The sequence below is a fragment of the Uloborus diversus genome, chromosome 7 (genome assembly GCF_026930045.1).
Source record: "Uloborus diversus isolate 005 chromosome 7, Udiv.v.3.1, whole genome shotgun sequence".
Taxonomy (NCBI): domain Eukaryota; kingdom Metazoa; phylum Arthropoda; class Arachnida; order Araneae; family Uloboridae; genus Uloborus; species Uloborus diversus.
The window spans coordinates 12,556,433-12,583,128 of NC_072737.1; the positions used below are offsets into that span (position 1 = coordinate 12,556,433).

The window sequence follows — 26,696 nt, forward strand, 5'->3', positions numbered from 1 at the left end:
TTCGTGGGGGCTGGCATTGTTTCCATTCTTGTTAGACTTCACATGAATTACAATGTTTTTTTTTTTTTTTTTTCAATTTAAGCTAAGAAAAAGAGCTTAAAAAACTATACTTGAAACTTCCTCAGTGTGGTTTTATATCTCCCCGGCGTTGTTTTTATATTCTTGTTAACTTCGAGGAATAATAAGGATTTTTTTATATTTAGCTGTAAAAAATGTTTTAAACTATTTTTGAAACTTTTTCGGGGTGGCCATGGTCCCCCTCTCATTATTTTCCTTACTGTTAGACTTTTTATGGATTATAAGGGAAATATTTTGCATTTTGCTCAAAAAAAGGGGATTTTAACTGTTCTTGAAATTGGTCCCCATGGCCCCCTCCGTGGATCCGCCCATGTCAATAGGATGCGGTAATAAAGATCTGGTTATTATAGCAAGTTTGCACCCATATACTCATCATACAGATTAAATTTAGTTTATACCTTTAATGTATTTTTATTCCTTATCAAACTTAAATGATAGGGATTAGTAATGTGGAAATTTTGCATTTAGATGAAATTTTGCTTTTAAATTCATCTATTTTGATGTTTTTCCTGAAAAAACGTAATTTTGCAAAACCCTTTTCAAAAGAGAATGTTTTAAATGAACGCAAATTTGGCCTCTTCTTTACTAATAATAAAGCTGAAAGTCTGGATGTCTGTTACACGCATAGTGCCTTAGACCGTTCGGCCGATTTTCATGAAATTTGGCCCAAAATTAGTTCTTAGCACAGGGGTGAGCACCTCAAAGCGATTTTTCGAAAATACGATATTTTTTTCTATTCCAATTTTAAGAACATATTACCGAGTGAATTATCATAACGTGGACGAACTAATTACCATAACGTGGAATTTGGGCGAGCAATTGAACATAGCAAATTGGCGAGAAATTCATCATCCATTATCTGTAAATATACTAGCTAACCAAATAGCCTTTTAATTTTCTACTATGGGCAAAGCCGTGCGGGTACCACCAGTAATAAATATTCATACAACTAGCTAGTCGAATACTTTTGGTGTGATGGCAATGAAAAATCAGTGCAACATCAACTTTGGTCAAGTGCAATCGGTAATAAGTCATTCGTAATTGCTCAACAAATTAAAAACCCATTGTTTTGACGTTTCTCTCCCTGCATTATTATTTTGAAAAGTTCATATTACAGTACTGCCGTGTGCAGGTAAACAGCAGTATCTGCAGAAATGAGTTTTCGAGTTATTTGAAGAATTGCGAGTTGGATTCAATACTAACAATAGGGAAATGCTGAAATTAGAAGATTTTTTTCGCGCCTTTTTTTCAGCGGAAACCAAATAAGCAAGCTTGTACAATAAAGCTAACGAACAATAGATACAAAAATGAAAAATTTGCAGTTACTGCCCTTTACCCACCCACGGCAGAGTACTGCCTGCTCAAAGTGCCTATTGCTTCCAGGCCAGAGGAAGCAATTTTAAACGGATGTGTTTGCTGGGAGAGGTTTCACCTTCACGTTCGAAAACCTTATGGAACCGTCCAATTTGTCTTCCATCATTGTCCATTGAACAAAACCTCTCTGTTGGGTCTTATCATGCTCTTTCTTTTTCTTTTTTTTTTATTTGCAAAAATGGTTTCAAAAGCAGACCATTAGGATTGTTGGATTATCCACGGAAATAATTCAATTAACCGGGCATCTTTAACATTACGTCCGTGGGGAAATATTCGGTTCTGGGTTCTGGAAGGTTTTATTCCTACAAGGGGGCATTTGTTAATCCGTTACCCAATTAAGCGGGCCTGACAGTATTTGAATTATGTGTTCTGGCCTGCAAGATGGTGGCACTCTTGGGTGAAAAAAAAGGTTTTGCACCTCTGTTCTTAGCTATTATTCATTTGAATCGTAGGAAAAAGGGCTTTAAGCGTTAGTTCTTGTTTGAGACCTATCGCTCATTCACTAAAAAGAACTCTTTTTTATGTAATAAATCTTGATCACAGCTACCATATCAAAACGCGACGCTGTCAGTGTATTATCAGGCTCTGCCAAGGTTGTTGCGATAAAATATGCATTTGGGGTGAACGAGCTTCGGTACTCTGAAGATAAATCAAAACGTCTGAAAATTTTCTACGGAAATTGATGACTTAATGTGTCTTAGCACAGGTGAAAAAGAAAAGCCATTTCATTGTTCAACCCTTAGGTTGATAATTCAGTGAGTAAATGCGCCTAATCTCATTGCCATCAGCTGAACGGAAAAATTACTAACGATTTCGTAAGATTTCGTAAGCCTTTATTTACCTGTATTTTCATGGTTTCAGGGGCAGTTATCTCTTATTTATCACTATTAGTCAATCTCGAACGAAAAGAAAAAAAATCATGTGTTCTAGTAATGCTTTGACTGTTCGGCGCGCTCTGGCTGAGGTTTTAGCGCACGTGAATAAAGATTTCACGAATAAAAACTCCACATGTGCCGCCAGAAAAACTATCCACGGTGGTTTTGCAGGTTGCCTTTCTAAACTAAGGGCTACGTCAAAAATGTATTCTACTAAGATGAGTTCCAAGACAGTGACTTTAGACAACATGAATCAAAACTTTAAACCCATGGAGTATGCTGTTCGCGGACCAGTTGCTATTCGTGCTGCAGAAATAGAAAAAGAATTGGAAATGGTGAGTTTAACTAGTGATTTTTTTTTTTTTGATATAAAAATTTTAAAACCATATTTTTGCCGACGTGTTTTATATATATATATATATATATATATATATATATATATATATATATACAGTAAACTCCCGATTATCCGCGGAATAGGGTGGCATGGTAGCCGCGGATAACCGAAAACCGCGGATAATCCGAATAATAGTTAAAATACGGTACTACTGTATACAATAGCTAAAAAATATGAATAACACTTACACATAAATTTGAATTTTTACTAAAAACATTGCTACATTGCATCTACTATCATTGAATGTAAAAAATATACATATGTAAAAGCTAAAAGCGAATAAAAACACAATCATAAGTTTAAAAAACATTTAATGACCGTTAAAAAAATTAGTGAAAAGACCCGCGGATAATCCGAGTCGCGGATAAACCGACCGCCGATAATCGGGAGTTTACTGTATATATATATATATATATATATATATATATATATATATATATATATATATGTATTTTTTTTATGTGTATGGTCGATAATTTACTCTGTTTTCACAGAATCATTGAAGTTTCTTCAAAGAGCTTTTCATGCGCACTGACACCTACAGTAGTTGGTAGTGTGGTCAAGGTTGTTTTCTCTCGAGGTCAAAGAATTTTTATTATTGGACAATATTTTTAAAATTTTTCATTTAAGGTCGTTGTTGAGCCTTTCAATACTAAATTTCTGAATTTTACTGCACCTTAACAGTATAACACGGTTATCCAAGGTTCCCTCTTTCCTACCTCTATGCGCTTTACCAGTTTAATGAGGCTCTGTGAGCGTTTTGCCCTATTGTCTCCATAAAACGTGCCGAGTATTAAATACAGAGTGTCCATAATTAAACGACCCTACTTTAAAGTTCTCTAATGGCGAAACTATCGCTCAGAAACTAACGAAAATTTTTAGTACTATATAATGAGGAGATAGAAATTAGTTTGAGAGAAATATTAAAAAAAAAAAAAAAAGATGCAAAATTTCACCACCAGAGGGTGCATTTTTTATGAGTTACAAGCGCACCAGAAAGTAAATTTCTTGATGTTTTCTAATTTAAAGTAAACCTAATTAGCGGTGTAAATTGCGCTTGCGTAACAGATCTATAACTATCAATCCTTTCGTCGCCTCAGAGCAACAGTAAGATATCTTAGCGTTATTTCTGGGATTAGATGTCCTACTGTTGCTCTGAGGCGACGATATGCCAACCTTACAAGTCCCACCTCGTGCCAGTAGGCGTGGTAACAGTAGTCCAAAATGGAAGCTCTTATTACGTCTCCCGCCGCCTACGAGGTTCGGTCTATGATAAAGTTCTTGAATGCACAAAGGATTGTGCCTATTGAAATTCATCGTCAACTTTGTCAAGACTATGGGCCGAACAATATAAGCATATGGTGCGTCGCTGGTGTTGGCAGTTTTCTGAAGGTCGTCAAAGTGTTCATGATAAAGTTCACAGTGGGTGACCGTCCCTACAGCCCTGACCTTACTCCCAGCGATTTTTACGTTTTCTTGCACCTCAAGAAATTTCTGTGTTCCGGTGAGTGTTTTGGCAACGACGAGGAGCTGAAGACGTCTGTCACACGCTGGTTCCATTCACACGCGACAGAGGGATACAAAAGTTGATCCTGCCTACGACAAGTGTCTCAATTCTGGTGACGGCTATTTTAAAAAACATTGCTGTACTTGTTGCCAATAAATATGTTCCTGAAAGTGTGAGGTTTTTTTTCTTAATAGAGAGAGTGAAACTTATTTTCTGGATGCGCCTCGTACATTTGCGATAATTTTTAAAACAAATCTTGCAACAAAACGTGTTCAACATGACGGCGATCATTTTTATCAACCTTCTGGAATCGGGAGATAGCATATATTTCACAGTTGACCACAGTATGCTCTTTGATGTGCTATGAACATGCCGTGATATGCTGTATTTAAGCTCAGATTAAGTTCTTGGATTGGCACGATTTACGAGATGTTTCAAATGAATCCAAAGCTAAAACACACTTGGATCGGGTAGTAAACTTCAGTGATCAGGTAGCAATGTCTTTCATTAACGCCCTCCCCCCCCCCCCCGTGGCGAAATTTCGAACTTTTTGAAGTTATTATGAATCTTATTCTCTCAAGCAAATTACCATCCCTTCATTATGTTGTACACAACATTTCGTTAACTACTGAGTAATAGTTTCGCCGCTAGACAACAATAAAGTAGGGTTGCTTAATTATGGACACAATTATGTATTTACAGAAACGTACAATTTTGAAAGAGTTGCAGAACGCAAAAATACAAGCAAACAATGTACTCACGTATAAAGTATACGTCACACCAATAAATAACGACGTTGCCTTCGAACAATCCGTCCATTAACACAACTTGTACTGAGTAGGTGAGTCAGAAGGTGGAAACTATCGAAGTAAAGAGGAAAAAAGTCATGACCACACACAGATATGATAGTGGAATCAAACCTTCTGTTGGTCAACCCGTGGACGTTGACCAACAGAAGAGAGGAATGGGGTTGTTTCCTTCAGTCAGAAGTATTACTTTTATTCACTGAAATTGATAGAATAAACAAAAAAAATAACATGGACCCAGAAAATATTTTAATTTTCCCAACAGTTATCTTTTAATTATTTAAAACTAGCTGTACCCGACGCGCGTTGCTACGCCAACAAAAATACATCATTATACTGATTTTCATGACAATCGGTTGAACGGGGCAGAAGTTGCTACTCTGCAGTGCCACCTGGTGGAGAGTGGCTTCAATGAGCATATTATGCACCTTCCCTGTGGAAAAATACACATATATAGCAATTTTCATAATAATCGGTCCAGGTATCAAGTGAAGCCGTGACTCTACTCAAATTTTGTACTCACGCAGTTTGCAAGATCAATCAATCGCTAAAAATATCAAATAGAAAAAGTTTTAAATCCCCACGTTGCATGAAAACAATAAAGAAAGAATTTATTTGTTCAAACTCAAGAAAAATGGCAACAGCTAACTTCTTATCAATGATATCTTTCACGCGAATTAATTTCTGCAGCCGATAATTTTATTCGTATTTATCCAATGGATTGTGACTTAAATTGGAATGAAAAAGGAACTATCGATCGGATTTTTTTCGAACTGGTCTATAAACATTCCCAGTACCAAAAATAACAAACGATGAAAGTTTCAGCCAAATCTGCCGGGTAGTTTTTGAATTCATGGATGACATACAGACAAACAATCATTTTTATATATATAGATGTCCTATTTTTCAAACAAGGCGTGGTCTTTATGACGTCACAAATGATGTATTTTTGGCGCATCTGTCTACCGCGATTCCACGTTATGATAATCAAGAAGCGAACTAAATATTGCGCTCTACTCTTGCCATTAACCCTATCGTTGCCAATACACGTGAGTAAAGAAGCAGATTAAATATTACGTTCTGCGAATGGCGACAGTGAATGGCATTTCATCATTTGTGATATCATTTTCAGAAGCGTAACGATGAAAGCGTATCAATTAAAGTATTTTTTTTTTAATATTAAACTTAATCAAATTATTTAAAAATGGTCAGATCCTATATGTTTTTAAGCATGCTCTTTGAGAGAAAAAAGATACTTTTAAAATTTTGGAAACGACCCCATTCAAAGCCTCTTCGTGCTGTTTCGGCTTCGTTCCAGTGGAATTACCAACCAGTGTTGCCAGGTGAAAATTTAGGAAAATTGCCAAACAGCTTCGTGGATTTAGCCCAAAAATAGCCAACCTGTACGAAAACCGCCCTCTTTTCTAGATATTTTGGAAATTAGAAGGGTGACTTCTTTATATTACTAAACTAAACTTAATAAAAACTCACGAGAGCATAAAGTAACAAAATGACGAAATTGAAGTGATACTGTTACTCGTGGGAGACTTTCGATTTCAAAGTTGGGGAACATTTTCCCCATGCTCGAAATCTTGCCTTAACGCTCCTCAAAATCCTGCAGCTAGAGCCACTGTACAGATCGGCCGACACATCAGCTGAAGTTTAGCCATTTTGGATCGGATTTTTCATTGTTGCACTGCTAGGGTTACCACAGCAAAGTTTCGGATTTTGCCAAATTTGCCGAAAATAATATTTTATTTAACAAACAATTCACGTGTGCCGCTAATAATTGCTCACAGTGAACAATCACCAAACGCGATATTCGCCAGAAAGACAACCACTCAAACACGCGCTCCGATCCAAAATGGCTGAACTCAATCTGATGAGTCGGCTCGTATATATAGGGGCCTTAGCTGCAGCTGCAGACCTGGCTCAGTTTTGTCTCTAGTGTGGTGATGGTTTAAGGCCCCAATATATACGAGCCGACGCATCAGCTTAAGATCAGCCTTTTTGGATCGGAGCATGTCTTAGAATGGTTGTCTTTTCTAGATAAGTAATCGCGTTTGGTGATTTTTCATTGCGAACAATCATTAGCGTCACGAATATTGCTTATTAAACAAAATATTATTTTTGGTCCATTTGGCAAAATCTGAAATTTTGCTGTGGTAACATAAGCTCCGCAACAATGAAAAATCCGATCCAAAATTGCTAAACTTAAGCTGATGAGTCGGCCTGTATATATTACAACCATAGACTAATAATAAGAGTAGACCGAGCTTTCTCATTCTTGCTGATGAAGAAAATTGGTTCACAGATGTATCATGTGACTAGTGGAAGGGCTTGGCGAAGACTTTGGCAGCATGGTTGCTAGATGGCAGCATTATCTATAGTTTGGCACTCGACATGTATTTTAAGACCATGTGTTTTCATTAAAAAAAACTTCCAGGTGCAAAGATTGAACTGTTTTTCTTTTAGTTATGCATTATTTTGACATTAGTAATAGTTTTTGATCAGTTTTCGGTAACTTTTATTTCATTTGGAGCTGTCAGCGTTGGCGTGAACGAAATGGCGTAAACGATTTGCGTTAACGCAAAAATGTACTAATCGGTATCTTAAATTGAAACTGTAGGTAAAAATCTTACCGTTTGCTGATTCTTCTTGGTCGCTTGCATCTTTTATTGCTTAGAGAGTTATTGAAATTGACTAAAGAAAATGCACAATACTATCTAAACGAAAAACTCACTATATTAACAAAATATTTACAACTTAGAATAACAAATTTACAAATCGGACTCCATAAAAGATCATTCTTCCGTGTGCCATCAATTCTATTTATTTTATTTCTCGCGGACGTTGATCGTCTGCTACGATCAACGCCCGCTGTTGCTAGGATATCCACCAGTCACATGGTTTGGTTTATGAGCAGCAAAAGGGTTGCCATAGCTCGGTCTACTCTTATTATTAGTCTATGATTACAACAAATAAAGCATATCATGGGGCTGAGATACAGATGGGTGAAAACCCCAACTTGTTCTGCCGTGTAAACTGTCCTTAGTCGCGTGTTTAATTTCTTTCGTCCTTCATGGCGATGGATAATTGGTTTTGTTAACGGCTAACATTTGACTTTCATGGCGGGGGGAAGCTCTCGCGTCCCGTAAAAAGCGTAAAAATAATGACCATAAAACTTGGTAATATTGTCTCCATCCTAAGGACTGCACGTGCACGTCCAGGTCAGTAAAATCCCCAGAAAGGAAGCCAAACTTGTATCACTAATTTACAAATGCACACATTGAATGACAACCAATCAGAAACATATAACACAATAATAAGAAACCAATACTTAAAAGTAAAACCAAAAATTATCCACATAATTTTAAGGTTATTAATCATGCTTGTTCGTTGTTTTACAAAACGTAACTATACTCATAAACTGTGGCTACAGTATATGGTGCTTAGCCGATCATAACGTACAACCCTCGATTTAGAATAATGTTATATATGGATCCTCACTACGACGTCATTAGGGACTGTTTAAGACGCTTCCCAATGCATCTGCAACTTGGATGAGAGACCTTTCCGTCGGATGGGATTCCAAAGCCATACCTTGCCACTTTCGTGGAATTCATGTCCAGTAGTCCTTGTGTCGTATCGAGTCTCGATTTTCTCCGTCGCCATGTTGATCCGTTCCCGTGCAAAGTTGTGAACGTGTTCAAGCCGAGCCTGGAGATCCTGGATGTACTCCATGTACTCCTCTGGCGATGAAGGTACATCTGGAGGACGACCGAACATGAGATTATAAGGTAGACGAAGATCTCGGTCGAAGAGCATCTGAGATGAGGAATATCTGGTACTCTTGTGGACAGCATTGCAGTACGCACGCGTGCAATAACAAAAGTAAATTCCTGTCTCAATTCTGTTGGATTCTGAATACCATAAGCGAGAGATTATTCCGGTTTGGGCGGTTAAATCTCTTCATCATGCAGTCCGATTGTGGATGTGGTCCCAGTTTTCTCCATTTTGAGAAGTTGACATAGTCCTTCGAAGACAGCAGAGGTAAAATTCCTTCTTTGGTCATCATGAATCTGTAAGGGTGCATACCTGGAGATCAATGCTGGACTAGAACCTCTAGTGCAGTGGAAGATACTTGATCCAGAATAGCATATACTTCGCGCCAACCATTCGGTAAAATACACTTTGGGCAACGGGGATGTACTATATATTGCCATCAGTGGTTCTTGTTAGAAGATCCAAGATGTCTGTCGCAATCCGTTCGAAAGGAGCTTAATGTTGTAACGATGCAGCTACCCTAGGTTTCTCCTCTTTGGTTCTTTACGCGCAGCACAAACATTGCAGGAATGACACAACTTCTCTACGCCATCCTTCGCCTTGCTCCAGAAGAAGCGCTCTCGAACTTATTCCTTTACGAACAGCACAGGCGTTGCAGGAATGGCGCCACTTCTCTACGACCTACTTCTCCATGTTCCAGAAGAAGCCCTCTTTAATTTTATTGGGGGGGGGGGGCTTCAAGACAACAGAATGTCCTCCAGCCTCTCTTCTATGCTATTCCTTTGTTTAGAACGTCCGAAATTCTTGACAGGGGTAGTTTGTTTACTATCGTCAGATTCCCATAATTTCGGTACAGGACGCCGCGCCGTTCCGTAAATGGAGTGAGTTCCATGGAACATAGTATCTCTTCATGGCAGAAATCATGGTGCATTGTAGTATGACGTATCAACTTTCTCAGACGACATATGTTTCCCACCCCTTGTTTTTCCAGGGCGGAATTTTCTTTTCTAGTTTTCTCTAGTTTTTGTTGTACTTCACGGACTTGAAATCCCTAAATACCTCAAAAGGGAGGATTTAAAAGCGAAAAACAGGGGGAAGAAAATTTCGCGTCGGCGAAACGACTGGGACTTCAACTATTTAGGCAAAAATGGAAAAATAATATTTACGTTGCAGTATAATTTGCTTCTTGTTTTGCATTCTATTGGAACTTTTACTTATTTTCTGATAAATAAATATGTCTAACTGATGCATAAATGTTTTTGTGTGCTGCTATGCATGAGAGGAAGTAACTTATTTTTTTTAATTTTAGGGAGTCAAAAAACCATTCAATCAAGTCATTAGAGCTAATGTAGGAGATTGCCATGCAATGGGTCAGAAGCCTATCACTTACATTCGACAGGTAAAGATTGTTTTACTGTACATATAGGCGACCATATTCGCATAGCAACGGCTTTTAAGCTGGTTCAATCAAATTTGCCCGTATCAGCCGGTAACCAAATCCATGTATCTTCTGTTTGTAGCTAACTTTTCGATTGGCACACAACTATCTCTCAAGCGGAGTTTATAATTTTATCGAAAAATAGTGCTATGCATTAGAGTTTAACATAATTTCTAAATTTAAACATGAAGTGACGTCATCACTGTCACGTGGCAGCTTTGATGTCTGACGCCATCAGGGTCATGTGACATCAAATATAGCAGCCTGTGGTGGTCCCACGACAGTGGTGAAGCCATCCATCAAAGAGGTCACGTGACCGTCATTAGGAGGGAAACCATCCCCGTATCTTCTTCATCATCAAAGAGCGCCGGAACGTTTTAAGATTCTAATTTAAAAAAAAAAAAAAAAATCGGAGGAGATCATCCAAAATCTAACATCACCAAACATAGCTTAACATTGCAATGTTTAGACTCCAGTTTCAAACAATTTCAGAGATTGAATCCTCGAATGAGCTATCTCCTTCCCCTACTTTTATAGACGACTTGAATTTGCGTAATTAAGCTTCCAGTTTAGGAATTTTTTCTATTAAGAGAGATTTTGCCGATTATTTTCCATTTAAAAGGAACTTTTAATGTTGTTTCATTTGTTTCGGTACCATTTTAATGGAATTTTCAATGACTTGTTTTAATGACTTGAGTTTTTTTTAAATAGATTTTTTTTGAGAGTTATCTTAATTTATTGGTTTGATTTAATTACTTTTCTTTTGAAAGGAACTTTTAATCGGGAAACAAGTATTTTGTATGTAGCTTAGATCAAATATATAGCACTTGGCTCCCCAGCGTCCCCGCACCAAATAATTTAAACTGGTTCATATCAGATGTAAATGACTCGGCAAGCCCTGGAAAATGAGCGACTGGTTTCCACATGGTACTGAAGGGGATGGAGGCTATCCATTACCCGGCAGCTAAGGTAACTGCTAGTGACCTCCCCCGGGACTTGTTGAACCCGTTGTTTTTTTGCAAGCACGTACTCAGTGGGTATTTGATGGCACCGGGCTTTGAACCCAGAACCCTCCTATTCCGAGTTCAACCCTCTATGCACAAGCTTCTCAAGGCCTCAAAAAATATGGCAACAATAAGTGAAATGAAAAATAATCGCGAATTTTTAAACCGTGCCGCGTGCCAAGCGTAGAGCATATAAGGGGAAAGTACCGTCGTATTTGTATGCTGTTAATTGTTTGAGAAACAAAACTGAACTAAAAATCCTTCCATCGAAAGGATTTTTAGTCCATCCCTACTTGATTTATATTCTTTTTAACCGACTTCAAAAAGGAGGCGGTTATCAGTTCATACCGTATGTATGTTTTTTTTTTTTTTTTTTTTGTCCACTCATAGCGTCTCACCCAGTGAAACGATTTTGATGATTCTTTTATTAATGGATAGGGGATGGCTCAACTTAGGTCCTATTACTTTGTTTGACCATATTTGTTCTTTAGAAAAAAAAGTTATGGGCAAAAAACAGTAAATTTTCCTATTAAATGATTAAAATGATATTGTAGCGAAGTTCGCACTGTTCATCCGTGGATAACGGTGGCTCAGTGGTAGAATTCTCGCCTCCCACACGAGCGACCTAGGTTCAAATCCCGACTAGGACAAAGTGAATTTTACTAAAATTTCGTTTCTACTGTTTCCCGTATTTTCTCGAATGTTCTATTAATTTCTGTATCTTTCCAAGTCTGGAAAGTTCCAGCACTTTCTCAAGTTGTATATAAGGAGATGTTCATTCGTGGTTCTGAATAAAGATCTCGAGTTGAGACTAACGAGTATTCGCTTCATTTGGCTTTCACATTGTCTTCGCTATCTTCATCTACGCGACGATAGGAAACTCATTGTTATAAAAGTTTGGTGCCATATAACAGTAACATTAATTGTAATGATAATTTTGAATAAAGGCTTTTCTAAAGCAATACAGTGATATAGAGCCGAACTTCTTACTAGGTAACTTCTTACTTTTACTGAAATATCTACATTTACACTAAAAAGAATGAAATAAAAAAATTTTGAAGAAAAATAGAACCGACTTCAAAATTGCTCTAAAAAGTGAAAAATAATTTTATTCTTTAAACACCATCGATAATACTTTTAAACATAATTTTTGAAGTTGGCGCAAAAACAAAAAGTAAAATCCATTGTAACCATGCTTCGTTCATATTTTTATCAAAAAATCATCCAAAGTTAGGAACGAAACATTTATATCGTTACTCAAATATGTGCTGTCATCAATGCGTAATGCATGTGGTAGTGAAGAAACTGAACCTCGGTAAAATTTATACTTGTAGTTGAGTTATGGCTGTGAATGATTTTAACGTTCGTTTTTGCGCCAACTTCAAAAATTATGTTTAAAAGTATTATCGATGGTGTTTAAAGAATAAAGTTATTTTTCACTTTTTAGAGCAATTTTGAAGTCGGTTCTATTTTTTTTTTTTTTTTTCAAAATTTTTTTATTTTTTTTCACAACGTGATCTTGCTTTTACCAGGTTGATAAATGAAGAAATTTTTGTGTTTTCTTGCGACAGGTGCTGACTTTATGCACTTATCCTGATCTGATGGAAGATGACCGTTTTCCATCTGATGTCAAAAAACGAGCAACTGAGATCTTAAATGGTTGTCTTGGACGTAGCGTTGGTAAGTTATTGTTTGATTTTTTCAAAATTTAATTGACTATTTTTCTTGCTTGACAATCTCAACACTTTTTTTTAAAGAAATTATTCCAAAAGAAAAATAACTGGAAGATAAATTTTAGTATTAATTATCATTAGTGTAATAAGTAGTATAAATAAAGTCGGTTCCTCGGGACAGGAGCCGTTTGTCGAAACCTAACAAGTAGGCTCCTATCGCAACTCGTTAACACATTTGTCAACATTTTTGTAGGTTCTTACAGTGACAGTGCAGGTTTAGAGATTGTTAAAAAGCATATTGCTCAATACATTGAAAAAAGAGATCGTGTTCCTGCCAATTACTTGGACATCATTTTGACTACTGGAGCTAATCAAGGGATTAAGGTTGGTTTCAATTTTATTTCTCCGTCCTTCATTTTGTAATTGTCTTGTAATTAGAAACTAAAATTGAATTTTAAATTTTTTTAGGCTGTATTAAGCTTGTTGGATTATAAAGATGGTGACAAGGTGTCTGGTATCATGGCTCCTGTTCCTCAGTATCCAGTGTATTCTGCAACGATAGTTGAGTATGGAATGCGTCACGTAAGTAAGAGTTTTTATTTCCTTTTACAAAAAAGGAAGTATTGTATTCGCGAAAAAATTTCCACTCAAAAATCGGCCTTAATTTCCATTTTGCTCCCCCCCCCCCAGAATGAATGTTGAGATATTTTTTCGACCCGACCACACGTGGATACATGCCTCGGAACGTACAGACACCCGAAATATCCATTTTGGCGATCCCCGAGTTAATTAGACCGAGTTTTCTCGTGACGTCCGTATGTACGTATGTATTTGCGTATGTGTGTATGTATCTCGCATAACTCAAAAACGGTATGTCCTAGAAAGGTGAAATTTGGTACGTAGACTCCTAGTGGAGTCCAGTTGTCCACCTTCCCTTTTGGTTGCATTCGGATGTTCCTAAGGGGGTTTTTTACACCTTTTTGTGGGGAAATCATTGTTAATTTCAATGCTAACTCAAGTGGTGTTATAATTTGTCAAACATTTGGCGATATATCGCCAAGCCTTAAACCGCCAAGTTTTGTCGCCAACTTGACGGATTTTTTTTTTTTTTTTAATTTTTAAGTCTGGTTTTGATTCGGCCAATGTTGGTGATATTTAAAGAGTTAACCACTGAATCACATTAAAATTGCCAATAATGGGGAAATAAATCTGCGTAAAACTTCTTTTTTTGCTTCCGTTCGCAAGAAACTAGGGGTGAAAATTATTTAGTGTTTCCTTGCTTACTCCAAGGCGCTATTATCATTAAATTGGCGTAAAAGGAAGTCATGTGATGCACACATCAGCTCGTTACTTCATGTAATTTGCGATAGGGGAGTATGGCCCAAAGCGGGTAGGCATTAGTATATTCCGCCGCATGGTGTGCAAGCGGCGATGCATGCGTATACGGGTTTACCCCCACACCCCCCAGTTTCAAATACTCCCTGAGAAGCAGCGGTTAAGCAGCATGGCGTGACCAGGATTAAAATAAGAAAAATGATACATTTCTAAAAAAACTGAAGGTATGTAACTTGTGATTAATCAAAGACCAGTTTATTATTTTTTTATGTCAACAATATTACGTTATTCTGACACCATCCACTTGCAAACTACGACGGTCTTTTTTTTTTTTTAATTTAAGGTTATAGTTCTAACTGAATTTTGTTCTCTCTTATTAAACTATAAAAAAATCTAGGGATGGCCTTGAAACAACCAATGAAATCGCTGAAGTGTTATGACGTAGAAAAGAAAGCAAAGTTAGAAATAGATCAAATACTATAATTTGCGACTGATCAAAACAAGACTGGTATAATAGCACAGTTACACAAATTTGTTGCAAAATAATTTTCCATCTATATTTAGAAAAAAGATTTGAAAATTAGAACAGGAGCCCAACCATGTAAAAGATTGTAGAAAAACATTTTGCTTTAAAAGTCAGAGTGTATAAGTAGCAAAAAAAAAAAAAAAAGATTTTCATACGCATACAGTGTAATATTTTTTGATAGTAATTATGAAATTCTGTTATAGCATTTCGATTCGATTTCGATTCCGAGTCACAACTGACTACAACTGTATTTTTGTCGAGGACTGCATACTAAGTGCCTTGCCTCCACTATTTTTTATACCGATAGATGGCAGCACCATCACCTGATCGAACAGTTAATGAGAATTTAGAACTAGACCAGGAGCTAATAGCTACCTGGTGCTAGCACCCCCAGAGGTATCGTTTCACTTGGAGCACATTGAGACCACGAGCATATTTAACGTCGCCCAGTCCCCTTTAATGACGGCGGTGGATCTTCGATCCATCGAGGTTCGAACTCAGGACCCTCCGGCCCGAATCCGACACTCTACCGATCGGGCTACCACGGCCCCTTATAGCGTTTCAAAATTTGTTTCCTTTTTTGGTGATAGGTGGAGAAGTTTCCTTCATTAACAATAGTTACTTAGGCTTTTTATTTATTTTTATTCGTTTTAAATTTATTTTATTACAGTGAAACCTCGATTTTACGTCCTTAGTATCCCTAGTACCTACATTTTCCCCGCATTTTTGGTTCTTTTCATCAGGTCCCAGTTTTTCCATCTACTATCCATCCTATCTTCTAGTGTTCGTTTAACCCGGATTGTAAGTTTGTTATTTAAGTATATTTTCCGCATTTTACGTTTTCCTTGGGACGTAAAAGAAAAAAATAAAATGTTTTAAAATAAATAATAAGTTTCATTTGTGCTTTTTAAAAGGCTTTTCAAATTTTTAAATTTATTCTATGGAAACAGAAATGCTACTACTCCATCCGTAGCCGATCATATGAACTTTTCGTCTGCAAATGAAGATGAACAAGAAGAAACGGAAACACAGTCAGTCACTTTTATCAATATCGCGTTAAAAAGCTGCATTGAAAACATTATTGCATTAAAAAGCAATTGCATTAAAAAGCAATTGCATGAAAAAGCTTACAAGTAGTGAAAAACTTTTTTCTCTCTTATAAAGACCAGGAAAACGTCTTGCAAAGTATTTTAATCCTGGTAGATGCAGCATTTACTACCATAGGCGGATTTAGGACTGAGTTCCTGGGGGGGGGGGGGAGGCAGGATTTTTTTTTTTTTTTTTTTAAGCAACATTTTTATTCTCCAACTCCCATGTTTTTGTCTGTTTCCTGTGATGCATAAATCCATGCTTTACTTTTTTGTGTGTCGTTTTCATTAATGTGTGTTTTCATGCTGTCCTTTTTGAATTGACCTTAAGAGAGGGAGCTGGTATCGAGAGTGACGCAGGGCTCCCTTTTAAGTGGGAAATAGAATATCTCCAATTTTAGGGGGCCGGGGGTTTCTCCCCCGAAGGAAATTTTGTAAAATGGATATAAAATTCTGCATTTTGAAGCCTTATAAATGTTAATTGGATAGACATAGAAATTAATAACTAGATTATACAGTTATACTGTATTGTTCAAACTTTGTAAGAAACAGCCATTTTAAGTTTGAAAGAAAAAGTAAACTATAGATTTCTCATTACAACCTTTTTTTAATTATAAGTAGTGCAGAAAACGAAAAGGAATAGAGGTAGTGTATCATTTTTTTCCTGGCTGAACAGATTAACAATATGGTGTAGAAGTAATTGGAGCCCACTTTGCTTAGGATTTTCAAAGACTTAGGATTTTCAAATACTTATCTAATTATTTTCAAGGACTCTAGAATAAATAAAATTATTCAACGCACTTCATTTGTACTTTCTAGTCTGATGTTTTAGTACTTGATTGTAAATTTTTACAGTCCTGTTCTAACTTTGTAAGAAATAGCTATTTTAAATTTAAAAGAAACCATAGATTTCTCATGACAACAACTTTTCTTCAGTTGCAAGTAGGGCAGAAAACGAAAAGAAATAGAAGTAGTGTGTATTTTTTTCCGTGCTAAACAGATAGGCAATATGCAGAAGAAGTAAGATAAAAGCAATCAATACAAAAAAAATTCCAAAATACTGCATTCGGGATTGAATAAATAGCAAAATATGAAACATGTGAGTCACAAAAATTTATTTCAAATATTATGTTACAAACGTGAGAATCATGAGTTTTACATTTTTAATATTGAATGTGGCAAGGAGCTGAATTTGACATATTTTGGCATTCCTCCCCTTCTACCATTTGTTAGAAAATTTAAAATTTAAGATTTGCAGCCACACGTTTTCAAATATTCAAGGTTTTCAAGCACTTAAAGAAATTAGATTTTTCAAGCAATTTCCATTTTTTAAGGAACGAATCATGATTTTTTTTTTTTTTTGGAGTTAGGGACCCACTTCAAAGAAAGGGCCCTAAGGAATAGTTTGTTTATCTTATAGGCAAATTCGGCCCTGTTTGTAATTCACTCTTACCAGCAGATTTTTGCTTGATTTTTTTTAATTTTCACGAAAATTCGTCAGTTTTTACGGTTAAAAGATTTTAACGATTTTACAAATATTTGTTAGGTTTTTATAGACTTTTATAAAATTTCAGCAAATTTTTCCAAAACTTTTGATGACTCAATTCGCAACTCCAACGAACTATAGGGGGCACTGCAGTCACTGTCTAATGGCGAACGAAAAAACTAAAACAAACGCATGTGGTAACGAAGAAAAATGCTAATAAGTCTAGTAAATTTTGTTCGTATGCATGATTTTTTCGCTTTATTCTTTTTAAATTAATTTTCAAAGTCTTGTTGATATTCTGGCCCACGTAGAAAGAAATGAGAATTCAAGAAGCATTACTAAACGTTAGAAATTAATGCAAAATATGCAGTTCATAGTTCTAAGCAGCCATTTCTACTATGTTGAATTCGATATTTATCAATTCTTGATAAAACTAAATAATAATTGTGGCCTGAGAAGAATAACAATTAATGCTAGAAAATTTAATTATATGACATTACGAATTATTGTCAAAAGAAGATGATACTTCTTTGCCTTGCTTGGCTAGCGCTAATTGTTTTTCATTTGTAGCTGAGTTATTTTTCTCAAATTGTTGCATGGGTTCATTTAAAATTTTTCTGTTTGGTATGTTTCTAATTTCTGAGTTATGATTTAATTATGTCATGCTATACAAATCATCAACAAAATTCTCACGGATATATGGTGGTAGTTTTCTTTTCAATTGATCTACCATTATTTCTTTTTACTTATCGAATTCTGTAATCTTTCTACCATTTTATTCCACTCATGATAAAAAATAAAAATGATTTAACTAACATGGGCGGAATCTCGCCAAGGATACTTAGCTCGCACAATACTAAAACTATAACCCTAAACAAATTCGGCGAAACCTTTCAGCTGAGAATAAAAGCAACAAAATAAATTCTTTCTCGGTTAAACATTTTTCCATTTCGTTCTACGATAATATATTCAAGAAAAATTTTTGCATACTGTCTATTCCAACTAAATACTGCTGTAAAATATGGTTTGTTAAATTAATTTAAGATTAAAAAAAAACCCCATATTCTTACAAATTCACACAAAACAAAATTTTTTACCTGGTACAACGTTATCCAAGCCTGCTAATCCAGAGTTTTCTGTGTTAACGCGCTTTCACCATTTCTCAATCAAATCACTTTTTAGAGGGAAATAATGAAAACTAACATTATTTTGAGGAGCTCGAACACTTTCTGTTGCTGAAAGCAATCCAAGACACATCGAATGCGTTAATAAATACTCAGAACAAACTGCCTATGTTTAAGTCAACAGACATACGTGGAACGCAATGTTTTAGTTTTTTCTGCAGTTTTGTAAATCACCGCAAGGTAGCGTATTCGAGCGCTGGAGTTGCAAATAGTATTTATTTTCTCTAGAGAGAGAGAAGGAAAAAAAGCTATGTTTTTTAGAATTTCTCAAAAGGCCAATTAATCTACTAAGAACATAAATATTATGCACAAATACTTTAAATGTGGACACATCATAACAAGTAGATCGTTCTGTTAGCGCGAATGAGGGGGAGGGAGATTTTTGCCCTTTGCTTTAAGTTCTAATTTGTTAAAATAATAGTCAATTATTATAAGTATTGCAGCTTAATGCATAAGTATGCAGCTCGTTTAGCCTATATTTTCATTCATATACTTGCCCAAATGGTTTTCAGTCCAAAATAGTGAATTTAGACACATTTTCAGCACCCCAGTGACAGCTGTACTATTTGTATTTATTGTTCGTTTTTTCCCCCCTTTTCTTCCCTCCCATCAGAAAACGACATTCGCTTTTCTCTTCATTTTCATTAAACTGTTCAAAAAAGAAAAAGTTATGATTTTTTTGTTTTAAGATTTTGAAAGATGTGTTGTTACTACATAAAGTCGTCCCAAAACTGGAGGAGCACTGCCCCCTATGCCCCCCTCCTTATAAATCCACCCATGCCCTTCTAAACTATTGAAAAAAGAAAGAATAACAAAACTTTTTTTTTTAATTTTTGGAAGATGTGTTGTTACTACATAGTCTTCCCAAAACTGGGGGGGCATTGCCGCCCTCTGACCCCCCATAAATCCGCCCAATTTTACTACTTTGAACTGAATGGCTAAAAAACAATCCACTATTAGGGCTGTTTTCAACGTAAACGCATGGATTCGCAACTTAATGCGCAAAATCAATTTAATGATGTTCGTTTCGTAAACTATAGATATTGTACCGTTTGAAAGAGTCATCTTTAGTACCTTTAGTTCTTTTTTTCTTTCTTTCTTTTTTACTTCCTTTTACAAAAAAATAAGTATTGTATTCGCGAAAAAATTTTCACTCAAAAATCGACCTTAATTTCCATTTTACTCGCCCCGAATGAACGTTGAGTTTTTTTTTTCGACTCGACCACACGTGGATAAGTGCCTAAGAACGAATAGACATACGAAATATCCATTTTGACGATTCCTCGAGTTAATTACAACGAGTTTTCTCGTGACGTCTGTATGTACGTATATGTACGTATGTATGTCGCATAACTCAAGAACGGTATGTCCTAGAAAGTTGAAATTTGGTACGTTGACTCCTAGTGGGGTCTAGTTGTGCGTCTCCCCTTTTGGTTGCATTCGGGTGTTTCTAAAGGGGTCTTTTGCCCCTTTTTGGGGGGAAATCATTGTTAATTTCGATGTAAACTCAAGTGGTGTTATAATTTGGCGGACACTTGGCGATATTTCGCCGGTCTTTTGGTCGCCAAGTTTTGTCGCCAACTTGGCGACAAATTTGGCTTTTTTTTTCAATTTGATTTTAATTTGGCTACTGTTTTTTGATATTTAGAGAGTAAGCTATTGAATCACATTAAAATTGCCAATAATAGGGAAATGACATTAAATTGGAGTAAAAAGAAGTCATGTGATGCACACATCAGCTCGTTTTTTTTTTTTTTTTGTAATTGATTTTCGCTTTCTAAGCATTGCCCGCATTTTACCGTATTTTACGTTTTTTAGCCCAGTCTCCTGAGAAACATAAAATTGGGGTTTTGCTGTATTATTATTATTTTGTGTAAGCTAATGCGGTCTGTTTTTTGTTCTTTATTACTCTTGAGAAATACAAATTATATCAAATTGCAACGATTCCATTACTTGCTTTCTTAAAACCAATAAGTTTTGAGAAACATGATAATGAAAGAATATTATCACCTACTTTTAATTTGAATTATTGTTTACATTTTTCCAATTAAAAATAAATAAAACGCATTTTAATAATATGAATATTTTTTCTCCTTGAAGATAAATTATTACTTAGATGAGGACAATGCATGGGCTCTAAACATAAAAGAGCTGAAAAGAGCCTTAAATGAAGCAAAAAAAGATTGTTTTCCTAGGGCTTTAGTAGTTATCAATCCTGGAAATCCTACAGGTAAATTTTATAATGTTTTTTATTTCAAGTATTTTAAGCCTCTAATCTAATTTCTCTTTTTGTTTTAATATATCTAAAGTTTAAAAATATTTTTTAACTTCAGGGGCTGTGCTTACTCGTGAAAATATCGAAGAGATCATAAGATTTGCTTATGAAGAGAAACTTTTTCTAATGGCTGATGAGGTAAACAGTTTGCTTTCAGTTTTATGTTTACTTCTTTTCTATTGATTTGTATTTGTATGTGATAAACGGCTGTTCACAGATGATGTCACACTTTTCTCAACATTTTTGACCCCCCCCCCTTCCCCCAGTCGTCACTATGTGCCACACTTCACCTTCCCCCTCCCCTTGTCACATGTCGCGCTAATTTTCATAAGCGTATTCTTATTTTTAAAAATGCTTGACGACATCTTGTCCCTCTCCCGTTGTCACTAACTGTCAGATTTCACGAACCTACGTCCCTCCTTCAAAGCGTAATATCATTTGTGGACAGCCCCTTTATCAAAAACACTACTTATTTCGATCGCTTTCAACTTTAATAACATTTTTAAAACTAGAACTTTAGAGTACACCAAAAAATTGTTGGTGTGTTTGGAAATGAAGCTAGAAATGATTTTATTAAGAAAAGCAAGTTTCATTGCGTGCCGGAAGTAGAAAGGGTTACTTCCGGTGTTTTGAAGATGTATTGTTTATTTGCCAGAGAAATATATTTTAAGGAAAACCGACGTCGGTTAAACAAGTTTTCGGTTAAAAGAGTTTCTGATGATTGGGGTTCCAGTGTGCTTGGTCGGATTTTGAAGTGCATAATTTTGAAAACTGGTTCTACAAAAACTTTATTTCAATCTTGTTACCGAAAAACGAAAGTCAAATTCGCACTATAAAGATTGAGAATCGCCAATACGCCGTTCCAATTTTTGTACTGTGGTTCATTCAAAAAATTTTCTTAATTGAGTACACGTGTCTGGAATGTTTTTTTTGAGCAATCACGATTGCTTATTGTTCTCATTTGACTGTTTTTGAGGTCCTTTGATTTTTCCCATTGCCACCCTCCGCACCATCACCGGCGACGGGATCCTCACGATGCTGCTCCTATAGCGAAAGACGTCTCCAGGTTACATCCATGTCCTACACACACGCGCATACCATACACAACTACACACACGCACACACACACAAACACACATACACAAACACATACACATACATACAGACACCTACACACACAAAAACATACACACACACATACACACAACTACCCACACATTCATGCTTGCACACAGACACAAACACATATGCCTACACACACATACACATATCCCCCCCACACACACATTCATACACACAACTACCTACACACTTATGCCAGCACACAGACACAAACACACATACACATAACCCGTACACACAAACACACACGCCTACATACACACACTCGTGATTGCGAAAAACATAATTTGAATTCAAGATGTCAAAATTCAATTTTTTTTTTTTTTAAAGAGTTAAATAATGTACAACGGTGGTGTTTTATCGCTCTTCAAAGTGTAAAGCTTATTTATCTTTTGATTTACAATCGGTCTCCATAGGTGGTCTGGCTGAAGCAATTTTTCGCACTTGGAACTCCAAACGGCCATAAAAAGAGGAAGAAAAGGGTAAAACTGGAGTAAAAGAGAATATTTTTTATCTTATAATAAAATATGAAAAGGGAAAAAAGAATGTTTGAAATAATAATAATAATAACAAATAAATAAATAAATGAAGTTTCAAAACTACTTTCCTTGATTGAGAGGAGTTCAATTCGACAGAATGAAACTCATCTTTTTCTACTTTTGTTTTCATAATATTCCCTTATGAAAACAGAGCTACCCAATTTAATGGTTGTATTTTTATCAGATTAATGTATAGCTCACACGAGGATTGTCGGCATTGTCCTTGGACGAGTAAACTTTAAAACCGGCTGAAAACAAGAGAAGCAAGTGATTGCAACACTCAAACGTTGCCGAAACAAGTTTTATCCCCTGAAACGTCGTTGTTTGTTTACAATGTAAATAAACTTTAATTGAAAACTCGCGCCAGACTCCCCGCTAATGCGCTAAGGGTGGAAATTCTTGTTTTGCCGGTCGCGCTTACTACTCTCCCTGTGTTTCCTCGAATCCGATGTTTTTGACTCTTCCACCGTGTGCGAACAGTGCTTGTGAGGTGGATTAAAATTGAACATTTTTATTGAGCAATGACAAATTGCTTGTTATCCTCACTTGATCAAAGTTGATGTTGCTCTGATATTTCTGATTACCATGGTTACATATTAAGACGGTTGTTTCTAATATTTATTTAGAGAGCGAAATTTTCGTTGCCATAGTTACAAATCGACTGGATTTGATTTTAATCATATTTTTTTCATGGCTTGATTCAAGCAGACATTACATAAAAAAAAATTTCTTTTTTTTTTTTGTGTGAGTAAAATTACGTTTTTTTTTTTTTTTCGAGCAATCACGATTGCTTATTGTTCTCATTTGACTGTTTTTGATGTTACGCTGATTTTATTTTCTCGCCAGCACCCTCAGCAGCATCACCGTCGACCGGCCGCCTCACGATGCTGCTCCTCTTGCGAAAACCATCTCCAGGTTGCGTCCATATCCTACACACGCACGCATACATACACACATCTACACATACACACTCCTACACACACATACACACACTCATGCCTGCACACAGATACAAACACACATGCCTACATACACACACACACACGAACGCTTACACACAGACACACACGAACGCCTACATGCACCCGCGCGTACACGCACAGCACTGCATACACAACACGCACACACATGCACACATGCATACATACACACACGCACCCACACACATGCGCCTACACAAACACACACGCGCATACAAACATACACATGCTCGTGATTGCGAAAAATATAATTTGAATTCAAGATGCCAAAAATTGAAATATATATATATATATATATATATATATATATATATATATATATATATATATATATATATATATATATATATATATATATTTGGAAAAACACCCTATTTATATTTGTGTATTAAAATAAATATAGATGAACTTGAAAAACAAAACTTCATTCAAATATAAAATTCTCAGATTACTGATTCCCCCATCATTTAAGATTGATAAGAAATAACAATACACGACGTTATACGCTGCAAATAATCTTTATGATAAGTGTTCTAATAGATATCGGCCATAAAATCTTTATCTTTATTATCGCATCCTAATCACCATTTCTTTTTCATGGATATGCCTCGTAATACCTGTTCTAGAAAATCACCAGTCATTATATAACGGGAGCCAATTTGTTGGCCATTTCCGTCCCATTCTATTTGTAGAAACAAGAAACCCAACGAATGGGTCCTATTCGTGATTGCCGAAGAACAAACATAAGTTGAGTTTGAGACGTCAAAATTCAAATAAATGGTGGATATTTTCTTTTTTTGAGCAATCACGATTGCTTATTGCTTTCATTTGACTGTTTTGATGTGCTATGATTTTATTTTCCCGCCAGCACCCTCTGCAGCACCACCGTCGACCGGCCGCCTCACGATGCTGCTCTTCTTGCGAACAAAGTCTCCAGGTTTCGTCAATATCCGACACTTACACTCACCTACACACATATACATATATACACTTACGCACACATACATACACCTACACACATATACATATATACACCTACACACATACACAAACACATACACCTACACAAACACACACACACACACTCACATACACACAACTACCCACACACTCATGCCTGCACACAGACACAAACATATATGCCTACACACATACACATACCCTCACACACACATACACACAACTACCCACACACTCATGCCTGCACACAAACACACATGCCTACACACACACACACAAACCCCTCACACACAAACACATATGCCTACACACACATACACATACCCTCACACACACATACACACAACTACCCACACACTCATGCCTGCACACAGACACAAACACACATGCCTACACACACACACAACCCCCCCCCACACAAACACATATGCCTACACACACATACACATACCCTCACACACACATACACACAACTACCCACACACTCATGCCTGCACACAAACACACATGCCTACACACACACACACAAACCCCCCACACACAAACACACACGCTTACATATACACAAACACTCGTGATTGCGAAAAACATAATTTGAATTCAAGATGTCAAAATTCAAATTAATTATTTTTTATTTTATATTTTCAGTTATTTATTTATATTTTTGTAATCGTCCATTTATGTTTCAGGTATATCAAGATAATGTGTATGCCGAAGGAATGGAATTTCATTCTTTTAAGAAAGTTATGACAGAGATGGGGGAGCCGTACAAAAGTATGGAGTTAGCATCCTTCATGTCCATCTCTAAGGGATACATGGGAGAGTAAGTGCTATAATATACTTAGCGTTTAACAACTCATTTTGGGTTATTTATTTTAAGACCCACTATATGCTGTCTGACCATCGATTACGTGGAAAGGCTAATATCCGGTTTATAGGCGGAAATGGACGTATCTATTAGTTTATAGGGTTGTTAGTTGGTTTGTTGCAAAAGTGCACTTTTGCCTCTCTATTATTTAGCCTTAGTTTTGTAAATATGAATATTTGCTCGCAGCAACATTTTTTAAATCTAAAGTATATTCGATCCATATTCTCACGGCAAAAATGATTTATTTATTCACAACAATGTTTTGTGCTTGCCATTTTGCTTTTACGTTCCTGAACGAAATGAAAATACAGTCGAGCCTCCATATATCGAACTTCCACATATCGAAATTTTCTATGTATCGAAATCCCAGCAAATTTCCATGTTCATTACATAGAAAAATTTTTTTCTATATATCGAAAAAATCTCTATATATCGAAATTATTTTTCGAGACATTCGAAGATTTTTTCCGCTTTAGACTGTTTATCTGAGGAAAATTGAAGGTTAGGGGAGAACATTATGTTCACTAATAAAGGTTGCTACGAAACTCACAAGGAATCTGAGGTTGAGGGGTGCGTAGATAGGTCGTTGTTCCGTTCTGGAGTTCTTAAATTCCCTCAAGTTTATTTCAAGTTGTAACCAGTAACACTGTAAAATCAGTTTCAAGTTATCCTTTTTGTTCTGTTGATTATCATTCCTAGTCTTTTTAGCTTCAGTAAAAATCATTCAAGTTAAGTAGATTGATTTTTTACTTGTCTCTCGATTACATTGTCAAAACGAAAATCCCCTCAAGTTGAACTGCCGAAGAATGAAGATGTTTGAAGGCACAAAAATGTAATTTCTGTTAACTTTCCAGTTATTAACTTTCGTTTAATCCGATGCTCGTATAAATTAGAAATCGGGTTTCATGCACGAAAATTAGCTTTAATTTTAATGTTTTAGGAGATTTTTATGACAAAATAAGATCGTTTCTATGTATCGAAATTTCTATATATCGATTTTTTTTTCCGGCAATTTGCTACTTCGATATATGGAGGTCCGACTGTAGTTCATTTTCTTTTTGTTGTTTCCATGGTAACTACTTTTGTTTCCCCTTATTTTATTTTCGAGAATGCATTAAATGAATAAGGCACTAGTGACATTATAAAACGCGTGCATCAAAATCCCATCGTTATTTTCCCTTCTCCCCTGCTACATTCATTCAGATGGAATCGTCTTTAACTTGGCACATTGCCGAATTACATACAATCCGTGGTCAAACAATACATGAGTCGACGCATCAGCTTGAGATCAGCCATTTTGGATCGGAGCACGTTTTTGAGTGGTTGTCTTTCCTGGCGATTTATCACGTTTTGTTATTTTTCGCTGAGAGCAATTATTAGCGGCACGGGAATTGT

At 36.1% G+C, this 26,696-nt stretch overlaps 1 protein-coding gene across 1 annotated transcript in view; it reads left to right on the plus strand.

The window, feature by feature from the left end:
• The first annotated feature begins 2,530 nt into the window (after positions 1-2,530).
• The window catches only part of LOC129226631 (alanine aminotransferase 2-like), a 45,728-nt gene continuing 21,562 nt past the window's right edge, over positions 2,531-26,696 (plus strand). The window contains exons 1-8 of the mRNA XM_054861261.1: positions 2,531-2,662; positions 10,133-10,222; positions 12,837-12,945; positions 13,192-13,322; positions 13,407-13,520; positions 20,658-20,787; positions 20,891-20,970; positions 25,123-25,256. Coding sequence (XP_054717236.1) covers positions 2,531-2,662; positions 10,133-10,222; positions 12,837-12,945; positions 13,192-13,322; positions 13,407-13,520; positions 20,658-20,787; positions 20,891-20,970; positions 25,123-25,256 — 920 coding nt within the window. The remainder of the gene's footprint in view (positions 2,663-10,132; positions 10,223-12,836; positions 12,946-13,191; positions 13,323-13,406; positions 13,521-20,657; positions 20,788-20,890; positions 20,971-25,122; positions 25,257-26,696) is intronic.